The 12,488-nt window shown below is 36.3% G+C and overlaps 1 protein-coding gene across 4 annotated transcripts in view; it reads left to right on the forward strand.

Annotated features, from left to right (window-relative positions):
• The first annotated feature begins 2,313 nt into the window (after positions 1-2,313).
• Positions 2,314-12,488, forward strand: part of LOC123540649 (schlafen-like protein 1) — a 38,490-nt gene continuing 28,315 nt past the window's right edge. The window contains exons 1-2 of one of the 4 annotated variants that reach the window (XM_053526889.1): positions 2,314-2,392; positions 5,057-5,390. In XM_053526889.1, coding sequence (XP_053382864.1) covers positions 5,251-5,390 — 140 coding nt within the window. In that variant the 5' untranslated portion in view covers positions 2,314-2,392; positions 5,057-5,250. Of the gene's footprint in view, positions 2,489-4,948; positions 5,391-12,488 lie in introns of all 4 variants that reach the window. The other 3 variants (XM_053526887.1, XM_053526886.1, XM_053526888.1) reach the window with 3 other exon arrangements.

Genomic DNA, 12,488 nt, shown 5'->3' on the forward strand with positions numbered 1-12,488 from the left:
GGAATATTTAGAGTCGTAATCTTTTCTAATGACTCAGAATCTGGTAAAAAGAAAAAAATCTGTTCTTTTGTAAAACATAAAAAACCCAGATAATCATGGTGTAGCACCTTTAAAATCTGAAGGTAAAACTTATACCAAACCATATGATAAAGCAATAGTTCTAAACAAACAATTTGAATCTCTTTTCTCAAAACCTAAACCAGTCAGTCTTAAACAACTTTGTGAATTAAACCTCTTTGAAAGTGACAAATTTCAACAAGTTAATAAAATGTCCGACATTGATATAACTGTAGAAGGTGTTTTGAAAATGCTCAAGTATCTAAATCAAAACAAGGCGTCTGGTCCGGATCGGCTGTCGCCAAGATTACTTAAAGAACTTTCTCACGAAACAGCTCCTTTTCTCACTAAAGTCTTCCAGAACTCACTGAGAACTGGTATAGTTCCAGAGGACTGAAAAACTGCTATTGTTGCACCTGTATACAAAAAGGGTCCTAACTATAAAGCCAGCAACTATCGGCCAATTTATTTGACCTGCATAGCTTCCAAACTAATACAGCATATCATGGTCTCAAACACCATGTGCCATCTCGACAACAACAATCTTCTCACACCGTTCCAACATGTCTTCCGTTCTAAACATAGCTGTGAGACTCAACTATTATACTTCACACAGGAAATTTTTGACAATTTCCAATAAGGAAAACAAACAGTTCTCATTGTTATGGATTTCTCGAAAGCTTTCGACAAAATCGATCATCAACTTCTTCTCTATACACTTATGAAACTTGGTGTCAACAAAACAACACTATCCTGGATTCAATCTTTCCTTAGTAATCGTTCTCAATCTGTAGTAGTTGAAGGCTCACACTCTGATTCTTTACCAGTACTTTCAGGGGTTCCCCAGAGTTCAGTGTTGGGTCCTTGTCTCTTCCTTTGTTTCATCAATGACCTTCCCGACTCAGTTAAAAGTAGAATACGCTTATTTGCTGATGACACCATCATATACCTCGATCACTATCGACTCATTAGTAGACTCCTACAAACTTCAAGATGATTTGACAAAATTAAAAGAATGTGAACGTAAATGGTCTATGGAATTTAATCCTGATAAATGCGAAATTATAAGAATCTCTAAAAACAAAAAAGAAAAAAAAATATCGTCTTCCATATAAATTACATAATCAAGAACGAAAACCCACAGAAAATGTTAAATATCTTGGGATTACTATTAGTGATGACTTTACATATTGAATTTACATCTTCAAGAGCTAGTAACACCCTCAGATTTATAAACAGAAGTGTACAATGTAATAACTGTAATGTCAAAGAAAATGCCTACAAAACATACGTTCGCCCACAATTAGAATACTGTAACACCATATGGCATCCATGGCAGAAAAACTTAACATGTGAGATAGAAAAGGTACAAAGAGCTGCTGCTAGATATGTTATGAATGACTACTCATACCAAAGTAACGTAACATCAATGCTTGAAACTCTTAAATGGCAGACATCAGAACAAAGAAAAATACAAAAAATACATGCATCTTTATGTTGTATAAAATATCACACAACCTCGTTACTGTAGATCATAAACACCTAACAACCTCTAGAAATTTAAACTTTATCATTCCATCTTCAAGAATACAATATCATATAAATTCCTTTTTCCCCCGCTCAATCATTTATTTTTAACAAGCTGTGTATATTACTGCTCTTACTCTCTTAACAACATGAACATCATGTATCATGTAACATAGCAACACGCTTTTAAACAATTGCCCCGACCTCCCAGTTATGATTTGAAATCGATTGTTGGGAGAATCTCCGTAGATATGTAGATGAATATATATGCGGCATTATTTTAGGAGACAAAAGCAGATGTAAAAACGTTTTAGGATGAACTATAAATCTCTAGAAATGCTAGTCATTATTACAAAAAGGCAAAATATATGATCTGAGATGTAAAGAACAATAATGAAGATGTTAACAGTGTTGAAATTGCATAATTCAAGAGTTACAAAGTAGAAACTGCGCATTAATTAGATCTTGTTTACAAAAATATCATTGTCGTGAAAATATGTTACAATGCTGTGTTTCTTTTAATATCACCAGCTTAAAATTTATTGTAAATAATTTGTATCGGTGCTTATAAATGTCATTGAATAAATGTTTAAATAGACAATTCCAGTACACCTACAGTAAGCTAGAATTCCTGCATTATCCGTTATTTAAAATCTTTTCGCTTTTAACTTTTTAGCTGAAACAGTCAAAGTTTTATCCAATCAAAATCCGTGTTACAAGAATGTTTACATTGACAGCACAATGGCTGACAAAGCGAAAGTAAGGGAAAGCAACCGATAAAACAATCGGCATATTAACATTACTCTGAGTAAATATTTGTTTTATTTTACCACCAGAATGAGAAAAGCAACTTTAAACAGTCAACTGTTTGTATGGTGGCATATTACTGCCACGAGATAGCTAGGTAGCTATCCTGTATTTTTTTTTTTTTTTTGCTTTTGGAGTTACACCAGCAAAATATTTTTTCCATATTTAACGAAAGAAACTGATTTCAAGATTTATTACAGCTCTGAAAATTGTTTACTGCCCTAAAAATACAGATGTGCAGTTATAGCTTTTCAGTTTTCTAGTGCCTAGTGGAAGGTTTTCTGAAAATATTATTTATCGATTCCGTTTGAGTAAGTGCCCACAATTGTGATGTATTATCTATACTAGCTTCTCGATACTTTAGAAATCATCTTAATGTTTGGAGCTTTTCTGACGACAAGTGTGTATGGCAAGCCAATTGTCCAATAATTATGTGAACCCTGGTTCACGGTCGAAAAACTAGGATTAACGATCAATAAACTAAGTTTTTCGAATGTAGAACTAGGTTTTTCAAATACTAACCTATATTTTCGAGTGAAAACATAAGATACTGGGCATAAACCATAGTTTACGCTCGTGAACCAAGGTTTACGTTCGATAAACTAGGTTTCTCGATTGAACTATAAATTTCGGTCGTTATCCTAAGTTTACGAGCGTGAACCTATATTTACGAGCGTAAACCTGGGTTCACGTGTGTGAACCATGATTTACGAACGTGAACCTATGTTAACGACCGTAAACTTGGGTTTATGACCGTGAACATGGGTTTACGACCGTAAATGTAGGTTCATGCTCGTGAACATAGGATGACGACCGAAGTTCATAGTTCAATTGAAAAACCTAGTTTATCGAACATAAACCTGGGTTCACGTTCGTAAACTATGGTTCACGCTCGTAAACCCAAGTTCACGGTCATAAACATAGGTTCTTGCTCGTAAACATAGGTTCACGTCCGTAAACTATGATTCACAGCAAGCCAGTTATCCAATAATTATGTTCTTGGTCTAAAAACTAGGATTATCAAATATTAACCTATATTTACGAGCGAAAACACAGGATAACAGTCATAAACCATAGTTTACGTTCTAGGTTTTGTCGTTATCCTTAGTTTACGAGCGTGAATCTAGGCGTGAACCATAGTTTACAAACGTGAACCTAGGTTTATGACCAAAAATCTTGTTTCACGCTCGTAAACATAGGTTCACGCCCGTAAACCTCCGTTCACACACGTAAATAAAGGTTCATGTCTGTAAACTATGGTTTACGGTCACAGCCGTAAACCTAGGTTCCCGCTCGTAAACCTATGTTCATGCTCGTAAACATAAGTTTATGGCCGAAATTGGTAGTTGATTTGATTATCCTAGTATATCAATCGTAAACCATGGTTTACGTTCGATAAACTAGGTTTCTTGATTGAACTATGAATTTTGGTCGTTATCCTATGTTTACAACTGTAAACTTGGGTTTACGAATGTGAACCTACGTTTACAAGTGTGAACTATGGTTTACGATGTTATCCTATGTTTTCGCTCGAAAAAATAATAGGTAAGTATTCAAAAAACGTGGTTTTACGTTCGAAAAACCTGGTTTATCGAACGTAAACCTAAGTGTAGCTCGTAAACATAGGTTCACGTTCGAAAATATAGGTTCATGTCCGTAAACTGTGGTTCATGGTCGTAAACATAGGTTCACGTCCGTAAACATAGGTTCATTGCCGTAAACCCATGTTCACCCTCGAAATTCATTGTTGATTCTATAATCCTAATATATCGACCATAAACCATAGTTTACGTTTGATTAACTAGGTTTCTCGATTGAACTATGAGTTTCGGTTGTTATCTTATGTTTACGATCGTTATCCTATATTTATGCTTGTAAACCCCGGTTCACGCTCTTAAACCATAGTTTACCAACGTGAACCTATAGATGTTTATGACCCTGAACTATGGTTCACGGCCTTATCCTATGTTTTCGCTCGAAAATATAGGTTATTATTCGAAAAACCTGGTTTTACGTTCGAAAAACCTGTTTTATCGAACATTAATCCTAGTTTTTCGACCGTGAACTAGGGTTCACGTAATAATTGGACAATTGGCGTGCCAAGTGTGCAATAACCTAAAGTTTTCTGGAAATAGAATAAGAATGCATATCGAGAAAAACTGTTTTATTGCAATAACTTTTTCACAAAAAATATGCACAATTCTGCTGGAAAATTTAAGATATTATTGTGATAGTTACCTGGTAGTTTTCATTTTAGCGGTCCCCACTGACTTTGATTATTTATTTTAAGAGGGTTGTGTTTAACTTCTTGTTAAAATAACATAGTATTCAGTTGGTATGGGGCCAGTAGCACTAACGGAAAAAGCAGGGTGTGGGGGTATAACTTAAAGTAACGTGACATTATGACGTTTTTTGGACCGGGGATCGCTAAACTGGAAGCATCTCTTGCCAGTTTCAAGCGTTAACATGAAATTTAAACAAAAATCTGTCCTAAAATGTTTTCAGGAAATAAATGAAAATATCTAGAAAATATAATTCATTGTTGAAAAGTTTTCAGAAAAAATGCACACATTTCCTGGAAAGTTTACAAATTATAGCAACCAAGCTATCTCGTGGCAGAAATATGCAACCATAAATTCGTTAATTATAAATTCTTAAACATAAGATGCACAGACATGGTCATAATTATACACTGTGGTGAAGTGTTAGTTTACTGTTAGGTATCCGGATAGTGCAAGTAAACGCTGACCTCATAAACAGGTATCTTGAATTTAGATGACTATTTTAGCATTCTGCTTACATGAGAAAATATGACTCAAATCAAAAGAAATTCAAAGGAATATAATATGTTGCAATAACATGGGTCGTAAAAAATGGCGGAACAGAAACAATTATGATGCACATGGAGGTGCCCATTATCAGCAACAGGATGCGCATTATCAGCAATGGGATACTCAAGCACATTCTTCAACGTCTGCACCATTAAGGGAATCTTACTGGTAAGAATATGTCTTATTGTTGTGTGTGTTTTACTTGTCAAAGTCATGGGATGTTAGGAAAAATACAAGTTTGAAAAACGGGACGTATTATGGGAAACGCCCCTGGAGGGCGGGCGGGTGGATGGGCGGGCGGGCGGCGTCCACAGACTTTGTCCGGAGCATATCTTCTTCATGCATAAAGGGATTTTGATGAAACTTGGCACAGTTGTTCACCATCATGAGACGGAGTGTCATGCGCAATAACCAGGTCCCTAGGTCTAAGGTCAAGGTCACACTTAGAGGTCAAAGGTCAAATTCAAGAATGACTTTGTCCGGAGCATATCTTCTTCATGCATGGAGGGATTTTGATGTAACTTGGCACAATTGTTCAACATCATGAGACGGAGTGTCATGCGCAAGAACCAGGTCCCTAGGTCTAAGATCAAGGTCACACTTAAAGATCAAAGGTCAAATTCAAGAATGACTTTGTCCGGAACATATCTTCTTCATGCATGGAGGGATTTTGATGTAACTTGGCTCAATTGTTCACCATCATGAGACGGAGTGTCATGCGCAAAAACCAGATCCCTGGGTCTAAGGTCAAGGTCACACTTAGAGGTCAAAGGATACAAGAATGAAAACTTTGTCCGGAGCATTTCTTCTTCATGCATGGAGGGATTTTAATATAACATGGCACAAATGTTCACCACCACGAGACGGAGTGTCTTGCGCAAGAACCAGGTCCCTTGGTCTAAGGTCAAGGTCACACTTAGAGGCCAAAGGTCACATACAAGAATGACTTTGTCCGAAGCATTTCTTCTTCGTGCATGGAGGGATTTTGATGTAATTTGGCGCAATTGTACACCATCATGAGACAAAGTGTCATGCGCAGGTCCCTTCTTTAGAATTTCTTCCCTTAGTTGTTACTATAAATAACTTATATTGTAACTTTTTTATAACTGACCGTAGGGAAAAACCAAGACCACTTTTCTGTGGTACAACATAGATGTTACTTTCAAATTTTAGGTGTATTTTAAGGTATCTCTACCTGGTAAGGAGTTTTTATGTGGATTTAGAAAAACAAAAGAATGTTACAGTAATAATTACTACCACAAAATTTAAATTCCATTTGCAAATACAGGTGCTAGTGTAAAGAAATTTGCTGTGACGGGCGTATATTGTGACATTCTGGCACTCTTGTTTCAGATGCTTTGTGAATACCACATGGATCAGAAACTCTATCCATAACCTCTCAAATGGCTAAAAGTAAGGCAGTGGCTAGAGAATCAGAATCACTTCCCTAGACAATGAACATACTTTGGTCCTCCAGTCTATGTGTACATTGTATAGGCTAGAGGACCAGAAATGTTTCTCTCGTAACATACTCAGTGTTCTCACTAGCAGTTTCAAGTTGCAGTCCTGGGACTCACAAAGCTGAAAAAGTTGCAGTCCCAACTATTGACAGACAGACTTAAACGTTTCGCAAAAACACTGGCCTCTGTTGTACTGTCGAATTAAGTGTAGCCCAACAAACATTTTATAGTCACAATTCTTCACTCAAATATTGTTAAGGTGAGATAAAAAGGGAAAGATAAAATAGGTAAAATGTAGTCAAAAAATAATGTAGGACAAAATCACCCCTGGACCCGCCCCCTTCCCCCGCTGCTGTTTCTGATCTTCCTGGACAAAATCCCCCTGTGAAATTATCAAGGTGGACAAAATCACCCTTGTGAAAATTACTATGCTGATATGTATAGATAATAATGATAATATTTTGTCAAATTGGCATTTTAAGCTAATTAAATATTGTCAATAATCAGCAACTGAACTCAATTGTGGGTTCACTTGTTCATTTATGTTTGTTTAAGGTATAGCAGTACATCACAAAACATGCACAGAAAGTTATAGTTATAAACAAACAACATCTTTATAAACAACCCAACTGTCCAATACATCTTTACCGTTCTGTCCTGTAGAATTGGATATTTAAAATGTTCTAAAAGAGTTGTCTCCCTTCAAAAATAATGTCATTTGTAAAGAAATAAAAGTAAACAATTGTCAAAAATGATGTTTAACCTAGTTCTGTAAAGTTTAAGCACTCGTACATTGTTGCAAATAGAGATAAAAATTGAAAACCATTTAAATGACTTCTTCTCTGGAACCACTTGAAGTTTTCATCAAATTTGGTCTTTTATAAAGCATCATTATATGGTCCTGTCTCAAGTTTGTTCAAACAAGGGCACTTGGCCTCTTTTAAGGGCGGCTAGAGCTAAAAATAAAATACATATAAACGACTTCTTATCATTAGCCACTTGATTGATCTTCATCAAACTTGATGTGTAGCAGCTATATAGAGCTAAAAATAGAAGTACTTTTAAGCAACTTGTAGCATGATTATAAGGTCCTCTTCCAAATTTGTTCAAATGGGGGCACTTGGTCCCTTTTAGGGTCCGCTAGAGCTAAAAATAGAAATACCTTTTAAACAACTTCTTGTCATGAACTGCTTGATGGATCTTCATCAAACTTGGTCTGTAGCATGGTCCACTCCAAAGTTTTTTTTTTCAAATTGGGGCACTTGGCCCGTTCTAGGGGCTCCTAGGGCTAAAATAGAAATATCTTTAAACAACTTCTTCTCATGAACCGCTTGATTGATCGTCACCAACTTAGTATGTAGCATCATTATATGGTCCTCTTCCAAGTTTGTTCAAATGGAGGCACTTGTCTCCTTTTAGGGGCCGCTAGAGCTAAAATTAGAGATAATTATTATCATTATTATACCAGATTTTTATAGCGCTCTTTTCATGATCAATTTCACGTTCAGAGGTGCTTTACATAGTTCAAATGCGGCCACACAGGGCGCATAATTCATCCTCTACTAGTACAGACACAGAACGATCTGACCAGAGGGACAGAGTGAGATAAAGCCCCCACGCCAGAGAGATCAGAAATCAGATACAGGCTTGTCCGGCTAACTTAGTCTAGCTCGTTGCAAATAGACAACCTGGTTCTTTATCGTGCCCAGTGTCAGAATGATAGCCTTGGTAAAGTCTAGGCCAAGTTCGAAAATGGGTCATCTGGGGTCAAAAACTAGGGCACTAGGTCAAATCAAAGAAAAACCTTGTGTATGCGATAGAGGCTGTATTTTTCAATTGATCTTCATGAATTTTCATCATAATGATTACCAGTTGATGAAATCCAGGCCAAGTTCGAAAATGGGTCATGTGGGGTCAAAAACTAGGTCACTAGGTCAAATCAAAGAAAAATCTTGTGTATGAGATAAAGGTTGTATTTTTCAATTGATTTTCATGAATTTTGGTCAGAATGATTTCCTTGATGATATCTACTTCAAGTTTGAATATGGGTCATCTGGGGTCAAAAAGTACTTCATTAGGTCAAATCAAAGAAAAATCTTATGTATGAGATAAAGGTTGTATTTTTCAATTGATCTTCATGAAATTTGGTCGGAATAATTGCCTTGATAAAATCTAGGTCAAGTTTGAATATGGGTGTCGGGTAAAAAACTAAGTCACTAGATCAAATCAAAGAAAAACCTTGTGTATTTTTCAATTGATCTTCATAAAGTTATGTCAGAATGATGGCCTTGATGAAATCTAGGTCAAGTTTGAATAAGTGTCATCTGAGGTCAAAATCTAGGTCAAAGAAAAACCTTTTGTATGCAATAGAGACTGTATTTTTCAATTGGTCTTCATGAAATTTGGTCAGAGTGATAACCTTGATAATATCTAGGTCAAGTTTGAATATGGGTAATCTGAGGTCAAAAACTAGGTCACAAGGTTATATCTAAGAAAATACTTGTTTAAACATTTTTGGTCCAGTTTGAATATGAGTCATCTGGGATCAGAAAGTAGGCCACTAGGTCAAATCAAAGAAAAGCCTTGCGTATGCAATAGAGACTGTATTTTTCAATTGATCTTCATGAAATTTGGTCAGAATGATTGCCTTGATAAGACCTAGGTCAAGTTTGAATATGGGTAATCTGAGGTCAAAAACTAGGTCACAAGGTTATATCTAAGAAAATACTTGTTTAAACATTTTTGGTCCAATCTTAATGAAAATTGGCCAGAATATTTGTTTCCATGAAATCACTAGGTCAAACATATTTACACTGTTATGGTGTGTTTCTCAGGTGAGCACCCTAGGGCCATCTTGGCCCTCTTGTTTTAATTTAATACATTGTCACAAGCAAAATCTAATTAGGTTAAGGTCTGCCTTAGGTAAGCGACTTAGGCCCATTTGAGCCTCTTGTACTCATTTAATGTTTTGATACACTGTATCTCTATCACTATTATTATTTTATACATTTGGCACTGATTCATCTTTAACTTTATTAAATTTGACACATACTTAAGCCATTACCTAGTATCTTCATCCACACTGGATCGAGTCTTAAGCATTCCAATGGCAGCTCCAGCTTCCTCAGATGTGCCCTATTTCACTATCCACTACTTGTTTATCACTATAATAGTATTAGTTGAGTATCATGTAGACCAAGCGCCATACGTCTGGTATACATTTTTTTAGCCCACCATCATCAGATGGTGGGCTATTCAAATCACTCTGCGTCCGTGGTCCGTCGTCCTTCCGTCCGTTAACAATTTCTCGTTATCGCATCTCCTCAGAAACTACCAGGGGGATTTTGACCAAACTTTGTCAGAATGATGTATTGGTACCCTAGTTGTGTCCCCCTGAAAATCAGACTGGTTCAACAATTTAAGTGAGTTATGGCCCTTTGTTTATTTCTATAATTTACATAGATTTATATAGGGAAAAACTTTGAAAATCTTCTTGTCCAAAACCACTGAGCCTAGGGCTTTGATATTTGGTATGAAGCATCATCTAGTGGTCCTCTGCCAAGATGATTCAAATTATTTCCCTGGGGTCTAATATGGCCCCGCCCCGGGGGTCACATGGTTTATATAGACTTATATAGGGAAAAACTTTGAAAAACCTCTTGTTCAAAACCACAGGGCCTAGGGCTTTGATATTTTGTATGTGACATCATCTAGTGGTCTTCTACTAAGATTGTTCAAATTATCCTCCTAGGGTCAAATATGGACCCGCCCCGGGGGTTACATGGTTTACATAGACTTATATAGGGAAAAACTAACTTTGAAAATCTTCTTGTCCAAACCACAAAGCCTAGGGCTTTGGCATTTGTAATGTAGCATCATCTAGTGGTTCTCTACCAAGTTTGTTCAAATTATCCCCCTAGGGTCAAATATGGCCCCGCCCTGGGGGTCACATGGTTCATATAGACTTATATAGGGAAAAGCTTTTAAAATCTTCTTGTCAATAACCTACAACATTCAAATTTGGACCACATGTATGGTTTTGAGTGGCAACATGAACCTTGATATGAGTTGACCTTGACATTGACCTAGTGACCTACTTTCACATTTTTGAAGGTACAGGCTTCAAATTTGGACCACATGCATAGTTTCGTGTTCCGAAATGAAATTTGACCTTGGTTTTGACCTAGTGACCTACTTTCACATTTCTCAAGCTACAGCCTTCAAATTTGGACCACATGCATAGTTTTGTGTACCGAAACAAACTTTGACCTTTACATTGACCTAGTGGCCTACTTTCACATTTTTGAAGGTACAGGCTTCAAATTTGGACCACATGCATAGTTCTGTGTTCCGAAATAAAATTGACCTTAATTTTGACCTAGTGACCTACTTTCACATTTCTCGAGCTACAGCCTTCAAATTTGGACCACTTGCATAGTTTTGTGTACCAAAATGAACTTTCACCTTAAGATTGACCTGGTGACCTACTTTCACATTTCTGTAGCTAGATGCTCCAAATTTAGACCACATGCATAGGATTGTGTACCGAAACAAACTTTGACCTTGACATTGACCTAGTGACCTACTTTCACATTTTTAAATTATGACCACATGCATAGGTTTGTGTTCTAAAGTGTAATTTGCCCTTGATTTTGACCTAGTGACCTACTTTCACATTTCTCAATCTACAGCCTTCAAATTTGGACCACTTGCATAGTTTTGTGTACCGATATAAACTTTGACCTTAAGATTGACCTACTTTCAAATTTCTCAAACTACAGCCTTCAAACTTGATGCACATGCATAGTTTTGTGTACAAAGAACTTTGTCCTTGAAATTGATCTAGTGACCTACTTTCACATTTCTCAAGCTACAGCTTTCGAATTTGGACCACATGCACAGTGTTGTGTACCGAAATGAAATTTGACCTTGAGCTAGTCAATAAGTCTTGAAATTTGGAACACTCAAAAATGGCATATTGGTGGGCGCCAAGATCACTCTGTGATCTCTTGTTTTTAATTATGGCCCTTTATGTACTTCGATGATTTGAATTTCATTTTAATTAGGTCCACTTTTCTTGAATTTTATAAGAGGTATACGTTTGGAATTTTGTACACTTGCTTATAATTATTAGATTAATTAGTAGTTCAAGAACCATAAGTCTTCCCTGTATTTTTTTAAGAATAATGTTTTTTTTTTAAAGATCAGTATCTCTTGGTTGTTTTTGTATGTAAGTTCACCTTTCTTGAATACTTACTATAGCTCTGAAACTTCATTCACTTTTTGTCATCATTTAAGAACCCATAACTTGTTTTCTTGCACATTGTCCATCACTTAAAGATGAGCGATGGCACCTGCAGGTGGTGCTCTTGTTTAAAGAATAACCATTACCAATTATACGTGTCATTCTAAAGTTAGTTGGCTGCTACATATTTATAGTTTGGATGACACTGTCAGGGACTAATATGACAAAGTGCCGTTACAGAAGGGCACAGCACAATTGGAGTTGCCAGGATTTGTACCGAAGGGCCTTCACTTCGTAAGCCTTTTGACCATTGCAGTTTGCATCAGCATACAAGGCACCCTGATATATACATGGAAGCCAAATGAGAAAGGTTTGATGTTTAAACTGGTTTAGAACTTCGAATATTTTTACATTGTCTTAGCACAATAATTTATAAACTAACCACAAATTCGTGAAAAGAATGGCTATATAAGAATTTAAGCTAGATCATAAAATAAGCCGAGCAAATATTTAACATGAAATAGGATGGAAATAGGTAGCGATGTTGACTGGCTAAACACA

Source organism: Mercenaria mercenaria, chromosome 16 (assembly GCF_021730395.1).
Source record: "Mercenaria mercenaria strain notata chromosome 16, MADL_Memer_1, whole genome shotgun sequence".
NCBI classification, from domain to species: domain Eukaryota; kingdom Metazoa; phylum Mollusca; class Bivalvia; order Venerida; family Veneridae; genus Mercenaria; species Mercenaria mercenaria.